At 45.1% G+C, this 7,782-nt stretch overlaps 1 protein-coding gene across 1 annotated transcript in view; it reads right to left on the reverse strand.

Annotated features, from left to right (window-relative positions):
- Brca1 (BRCA1, DNA repair associated) overlaps positions 1-7,782 on the reverse strand; it is a 68,410-nt gene that overhangs the window by 2,408 nt on the left and 58,220 nt on the right. Inside the window, exons 19-22 of the mRNA XM_026777053.1 lie at positions 7,139-7,219; positions 3,738-3,792; positions 906-979; positions 587-653 (exon numbers count right to left, since the gene is read on the reverse strand). Of these exons, the coding sequence (XP_026632854.1) occupies positions 587-653; positions 906-979; positions 3,738-3,792; positions 7,139-7,219 (277 nt within the window). The remainder of the gene's footprint in view (positions 1-586; positions 654-905; positions 980-3,737; positions 3,793-7,138; positions 7,220-7,782) is intronic.

The raw sequence follows: 7,782 nt of genomic DNA on the forward strand, positions 1-7,782 counted from the left end.
ATGTCTGCAGGCCAGAAGAGGGCACCAGACCTCATTACAGATGGTTGTGAGCCACCATGTGGTTGCTGAGGAATTGAACTCAGGACCTTTGGAAGAGCAGGCAATGCTCTTAACCATTGAGCCATCTCTCCAGCCCTCATTTATTACTTTTATAATACAAAACAGCAAAAACGTTAAAAAGATGGCTTAGTGGGTAAAGACACTTGTAGAGTCTGACTGTAATAAAGCATTTCTAATTAACATTCTAGTCATTTATTCATGTAAACCAACCAAAAACAACAAAAAACCCCAAAAAACCACAAACCAAACAAAAAACAAAAACAAAACAACAATGACAAAAATAGGCCACGAAAGCCAGGCGATGGTGGTGCACGCCTTTAATCCCAGCACTCGGGAGGCAGAGGCAGGTAGAGCTCACTGAGTTTCAAGACATAGTTGGTTCCATGACAGCCAGGACTACATGGTGAGACACCTCAATAAATAAAATAAAATAAAATAAAAAATTAGTCAAGTAAACACCAGGTAATTAGTGAATCAAACCCACCCTATAGGACCCCACAAATGTAAGTACATGAATACACTTTACCAGGGCAGCCATTCTCTTCTGTCCAGGCACTTGGCTGTACGATTACAATTGGATGAGCATCCTGCATCTCCAGGAAGGAAGAAAAGTGTATCACAGCAGGGTTTATGGAAGTCTGCCGCCACTTTCACACGGTGAGAGGCTAGAAAGAAAAGGCTTCCCTCCACACATTCACTGCTCATGGTTCCCAGCCCTTATCGATGCCTCACAGCTGAGTCCTCTGACACAAGCTCACTGTAGAGAAAGCCCCTGGGCTACTTTACAGGACTTGCTTAATGGCAGGAGAGTATATTCCTCCCGTTAAGAAGGCCCCAATACTCACTGTGTGTGTGGTGAGTGATGAAAGCTCCTTCACCACCGAAGCCCCGCACAGCTGCAGCATCCTCTCCAGCTCATCTGTAGAGAACGGATGTAAAACCACCACAGTGATCCACACGTGCACCTTGTGCCTGCCAGTCTTGCCCTTTTAGGGGCAGTCAGTTTTTGTTTTAAAGAATAGAGAGACCCTAAAATCAGTATGGCTCCTAAGTTAATTTGCCACTGATATGCCGCTGCCTGCTCTGCTCATTTGTCTCCATGAAGCCACTTGGTAGATATGGTTTCGTGGTCACCCAAATGAAACACGTAAAACAGAAAGCCAGGATCAGATTTCCAGTAATTTGCTAACTAGCTAGATACTATGTGAAAAACACTCGTCTTTCTTCCTTGCTCCTGCACTCTAGTTCAGTGTTGGTGACTGGTAATCACAGCCAAGAGCACCATTCTCGATCATTACTCTAAATGTGAAAAGATGGGACTGTATTTCATCCAGGGGGGAGGGGGACCCAAAACAACATGTCCTCCTGGCTTATACCCAGCATAGCATTAGAACAGGTCACATGCTGAGCTAGAACCCACATGTCTAGGGAATGATTATCAGAAGAGCTTGGGCCTAAAATCGGCAGAACTGATCAACTTTGGCTTCTTTGGATGTATTTTTTTTAAAGAAGATTTATTTATCATGTATACAGTATTTTCAGTATTCTGCCTATATGTATGTCTGCAGGCTGAAAGAGGGCACCAGATCTCATTACAGATGGTTGTGAGCCACCATGCAGTTGGTGGGAACTGAACTCAGGACCTTTGGAAGAGCAGGCAGTGCTCTTAACCTCTGAGCCATCTCTCCAGCCCCCTGGATGTACTCTTAAAAGGATCCTCATACTGTTCAGGAAAGAAGACTGCTCACTCCTGGGAACTGTGGAGGTCTCTTGCCTGTCTGAGCTGAGGCTGACTTAGCCTCTCTGCCCCAATGACATTCACTAGTCTCTGGCTTTCACTATGTAGAGGCAGGTGGATCTCTGTGAGTTCGAGGATAGCCAGGGCTACAAAGAGAAACCCTGTCTCAAGAAAACAAAACCCTAGAGAAATTGCTGCCCAACACTTGTGCTACCACTCATCCGCTCACGGCCAGACACTCAGGTCCAGGTTTTCAACCTGTGGACTGCAATTTCCTGCGGGGAGGGATCAAGCAGCCCTTTCACAGGAGCTAAATATCAGATATTTATATATTATGCTTCATAACAGTAGCAAAATTAGCTATCAAGTGGCAATGAAATAATTTTATGGCTGGGTCACCACAGCACCAGAGCTGTGTTAAGGGGAGCATCATTTGGAAGTCCGAGAACGCTGTGCTAAGGCCTACCTAAGTCATAGGACTCCAGTCCCCGGATCTGAAGTGAAACTTAGATTAAAAGGGGAAGAAACCTTTTTGAAGAGAACTAACCACAGCTACACACGGACAAGGGCCTTTGACAACAAGAGTGGAGCCCACACCAGTCTTCTGTGGTTCAGGTCTCAGGTAGCCCAAGCTGGCGGTGACTTCTCTATGTACTCAAGGACAACCCTAGACTGCTGCCTCTCCTGCCTCTACCTCCTAAGAGCGAGGATTACAGGCACATCACTAAGTTCAGCTTCATGGCAGTTTTCATTGGCACATCATATTTAATATTAAATTGAACTAGAAATATCCACCATGAACCAGACCATAAAACTTCTATATTAAATGAAGGTGGTTCAGGAAGAAGAGAACTCTTTTTGACATTTATAATAAATTCAAGGTTCTTGTATCCCTGCCCATCCTGGAACTTCCTTGTAGACTAGGCTGGCCTTGTAGATCTGCTGTCTACCTCTCCCTCCCACGTGCTGGAATTAAAGGTATGTGCCACTACTGCCTGTTTGATTGTTTTCGAGACAGGGTTCTCACCACTTATCCCTGGCTGGCCTAGAGCTCAAGGTGCTGGCATTAAAGGCATGTGCTGAAAACCGGAGAGACAGCTCAGTAGTTAAGAACGTTGATTGGTCTTGCAGAGGTCCTGGGTTTGGTTCCAAGTACCCACAAGATGGCTCACAACCAACTGTAACCCCAGTTCCAGGTTATCTGATTTCTTCTTCTGACCTCTTATGGGCTCCTGGCACAAAAGTGGTGCATATACATTCACGGAGACAAAACAGTTCACATAAAAATAAAACCACAGGGGCTTGAGAGATGGCTCAGTGGTTAAGAGCATTGCCTGTTCTTCCAAAGGTCCTGAGTTCAATTCCCAGCAACCACATGGTGGCTCACAACCATCTGTAAAGAGGTCTGGTGCCTTCTTCTGGCCTGCAGATATGCACACAGACAGAATATTGTATGCATAATAAATAAATATTAAAAAAAACCCACAAACCCCCCCCCCCCACAATTCTTAAGCAGGGCGTGGTAGCACAGAGATAGGTGGATTTTGAGTTCGAGGCCAGCCTGGTCTACATAGCAAGTTTCAGGACAGCCAGGTCTACACAGAGATGCTTTCTCAAACAGAAAACAAACAAAATCTAACAAAAATTAAAACAACTACAGCAACAAAGGCCTGTGCTGCCACACCTGGCAAGGCCCAGGTTGTTCTCATCACTGCTGACCTTCTTAGTCTAAGTAAGCAATACTAGAAGTTCTAGCCCACACAAGCACAGAATACGGTACCGTAAACCTTAACTCCTCACTAATCTCATGGGAAAGAACACATGCCTTGCTTTTTGTCATGGAAAGACCTCCACAGAGGCTGACCCTGTCTGCTACTCTGCGTGCTCTGCTATGTAAGAAAAGCTGGTTCTGCAAGGGCACAGCCTCCAGGGTGCTTACCTTTGGGCATGTTGGTGAAGGGCTCACAACAACAGATTTTTAGGCCTTTGAAGAGCTGCGAAGAGAAGAGAATGAGTGATGTCACGTAGAGAATCTACGCCACAGGTATGCAGGCGTCCAAGGAGCCAGAAGAGCACATTCGAGCTCCTAGAGCTGGGGTTACCAGCAGCTATGAGCTGCCCGATGTGGGTGCTGGAAATCAAAAGCAGGTCTTTGGAATGAGCAGCAAGCACTGGCCACGGAGCTGCCTCTCCAGACTCTCCCCTTTCTGTGAGACAGGATCTTATATAGGCCAGGCAGCCTCAAACTTGTAATATAGGTTGGTCTCTAACTCCTGATCCTCCTGCTTCCACCTTTCAAATGCTGGGATGACAGGAATGCACCACCTTGCTGAGTCTGGGTTTTTATAATAGAGACCCCCTAAAATAGAACAACTTTTCTTTACCAATTGACAACTTCTGTGCTCCTTCCTAGAGATAGATGATTGGTTCGATATTCTGAACTGATTTTGGATTTTACTGAATCATGTATAAAATTGATCTATATTCTATACACACTCTAAAAAAATGTATTATTTTGTGTGTGTACACATGTGCCATATGTCCAAGTGCCGGTGGAGGCCTGAGGACATCAGACTTCCTGGTGCTGATGTTGCAGGCAGCTGTGAGATATCCAGTGTGGATGCTAGAAAGAGCAGGAAGTGCTCTTAACCTGAGTTCTCTCTAGCCCCTGAAGTCATTCTTTGTCATTTAAAGGACGAACACCTTGTCAGGTCCAGGTTTATGCTTGGTGACCCTGGCAAAGTGACTTTACTTTTTGTCAGAGATGATGAAAGTAAACCAAACACTAACAACATACTGGTTCTTCTTTACATTTAATAGCAAGAAATTCAAAGCTACTAGATGATGGTTGATGTTTACCCTGACTGGGTGCATCAGGGCTAACCATGCCCCAGCCAGTACAGCCAGCTATCTTATGTGCACACAGTCTTCTTCTCTGCTAGTCAAGAGCCCCTCCCACCTCCCTCCCTCCCTACTGCTATGACAACTACCATTGCATCTTCAGGCGACTTGGACATTTTGGACATTTCTCATTTGGTACAAACCTTTCACCCCGCTGGCCAGAACACCTGGTGTTCTGTTGACACAGAACACATACAAACACACCCTTCGAAGGGAAATTACAATGCTCCTTAGAGCCGCCCAAAGAACGTTCCGTGATACCATAAATGTCCTATATCTGTCTCATAAGATACAAGCCCTAAGACACGAAGTTGAGGAACTGAACTTCCAAACTTTTCTTTTCCTTTTCTTTTTTTTGGAGATAGGGTTTCTCTGTGTAGCCCTGGCTGTCTTGAAACTAGCTCTGTAGACTAGGCTGGCCTCAAACTCATAGAGACCTACTTGCCTCTGCCTCCCAGGTACTGGGATTAAAGGTGTAAGCCACTACTGTGTGGCTTGAACTTCATTTTTAATCAAGCTTGGAACAGGCCTGTGTCTAGTTAAATGGTTGTAGTACAAAATCTCAGGTGTACACTGACTTGAGTTCTTGAGAGTTTCAAGTTATCATTTTAAAGAAACCTAAATTTGTGTCAGTTATTAATATTTTTGTTTTGATAGAGGATCTCAGTATCCAAATTCACAATCCTCCTGCCTCAGTTTTGAATGCTGGGATGACAAAGGAGTGCCACTCACGAGGTCTATGGATGGCTATATTTTCACATACCATTTGAGTAACTCATTCTTTTGACTGTCTTCCTACCCATCTATGACACTAGAAGAAAACTGACTGGGTCAGCTGAGACAAAATCAAGGGGCTGAAAACGACAGATGGCTCCACTGGAAATGACTTCACCCCACATGACAGGCAGAGGAAGAGGGCAGCAGGAAAATCATTTATTGCTGGAAATGACAGTTCCCACCTCTGCCGCTCAGTTGGAGCAAATGCTGCCTTGAGATATAGAAAACATTAGGAATTCTCATATCCAGGCCGACACTGATGAGAATGTCTCGTTGTGAGATAAGGAATCTAAAGCTTCACCTCCACAAACACATTTCTTTGTGAAAATACTGCAGTGACATTTCAGTATCTTCTGAATGTCATCACTTTGCCCCAGCAGTTTCCGTCACTGCCATCCTGAATGTAAGAGGAACCCCGTGGCACTCGGCTTTCCTTTGAGGAAGGAGGGCCGGACCTGGTGTTAATTCTGCACGGAACCAGCTGGGTAAGAACAAACAGTTGGCTCACAGAGAACACCTTGGGGAAAAGCGAGAAGCAGGGCGAGCAGCTTTTCTTGGCACCTGGAACAGTTATGTGATAGCTCAGAGAGTGAGGATGGGCTGACCCCAAGGGTTCAGAACTCCGAGCTTGGTTTATGATCCCATCCAAAGCAGTTTTCCGTAGAAAAACCACCCTTACTGGTCTCCTCTCAAGTTTCTGTGGAGGAACAGAAGGCGCTCCGCGTGGGAGTGTTCTGAAACACCTGCTGGTGCACACTTGAAAGGGAAGAAAAGCAGCCTGGGAACACAAGCACTTATCCAGTAACCTGGGAAAGCAGTTGGCTCCGGCCTGCCAGGCAGGTGTGAAATATTGCAGAGACTTTTTTCTGCAAGGAGGATGCAGCTCTGGCTGCACCATCTGCTATGGCATGTTAGAGAAAGTCAGAGTCCTGCTCCTACTTGCAAAGTTGTTGGGATAATCTGCTTTTCTCCTGCAAAGCCATCTATAACTTGTGAATTTATATTTGAAGCTCGAGGGCCTGTGTTTAGCTTCTATCATTCACTAGTTAAGTGATCCCGGGGAGCTTAACCTCTCTGAACCTCAGTTTTCTCACATATAAAATAAGTGGCATATTCTCATATGTAATCCATAGGTAATAATAGTACACACATCACAGTGTTGTAAGATTGTTGATTATGAGTTGCTTCCATTCTGTGTGCACAGGTTGTACCATGTACACTGCTCACAGCACTTAGTGTGCTACTCAGAGAAAAGAGCATGGTGAAGTAAGAGGAGTTCTTTTTTTTTTTTTGTGGTGGTGGGGTGTTAGACATAGGGTTTCTTTGTGTGGGCCTGGATGTCCTGGAACTCATGGGGTAGATCAGGCTGGCCTCGAACTCAGAGATCGCCTGCTTCTGCCTCCCTAGTGCTGGGATTAAAGGAGTGTGCCATGAGTTCACTGAGCCTAGAGTCACATCTTTGAAATCTAAACTCTATCACTATCAGCTGAGATCTAAACCTTGGCCAGGACCTCAAATTACAACTGCCACTCTAAGCTTTATGTTCTCTTACTTACGGGGCAGAAGCAATCCTTGTTTGCCTTGAGCACAGAGCCATAGCACCATAGCAGCTGGCTGCAGAGCCCTAGGCTGGGGTTTCTGTCACACATGAGAGGGATTTACCTTTTCCTTGGATTCTCTGGATCGCTTTGGACCTTGGTGGTTTCTTCCAGTAACAACATCTCCTTTGACCTCAAATTCATGCTGAAACCAAACACAAAACTTTATGGTCAGTGGGGTGGAGAGATGACCCAGCTGTTAAGAGTGTGTACTCATCTTGCAGAGGACCAGAGTTTGGTTCCCAGTTCCCATGTCTGGCTGCTCACAACCACCTCTAACTCCAGTTCCAAGGGGATCTGACATAGGCTTCCACAGGCGCTATATTCATGTGCATACACGTGAAGGCACACATGTGCACACACACACAAAATTAAAAACTGGGCCATATGGCAGAGTACCATGTACCAGGCCAGCAAGGACTATATTATGAAGCCTTGTCTCTATTATTATTATTGAGACAAAGCTGTATAGCCTGGCTGGCCTAGAACTCGATCTGTAGATTAGGCTGCTTCTTGATTCTGCCTCTTCCCAAGAGCTGAGATTCAAAGACCTATCCAACCATACCCAGGGAGACCCTGTCTCAGATTTATTTATTTATTTATTTTTGTTTTTATAGATAGATAGATAGATAGATAGATAGATAGATAGATAATAATAAAAAAACTGGTGCTACACAAAGCTACCTTCCAAAGACAGCTTTGTGGAAA

This window comes from Microtus ochrogaster, unplaced genomic scaffold, assembly GCF_000317375.1.
Source record: "Microtus ochrogaster isolate Prairie Vole_2 unplaced genomic scaffold, MicOch1.0 UNK44, whole genome shotgun sequence".
NCBI lineage: Eukaryota > Metazoa > Chordata > Mammalia > Rodentia > Cricetidae > Microtus > Microtus ochrogaster.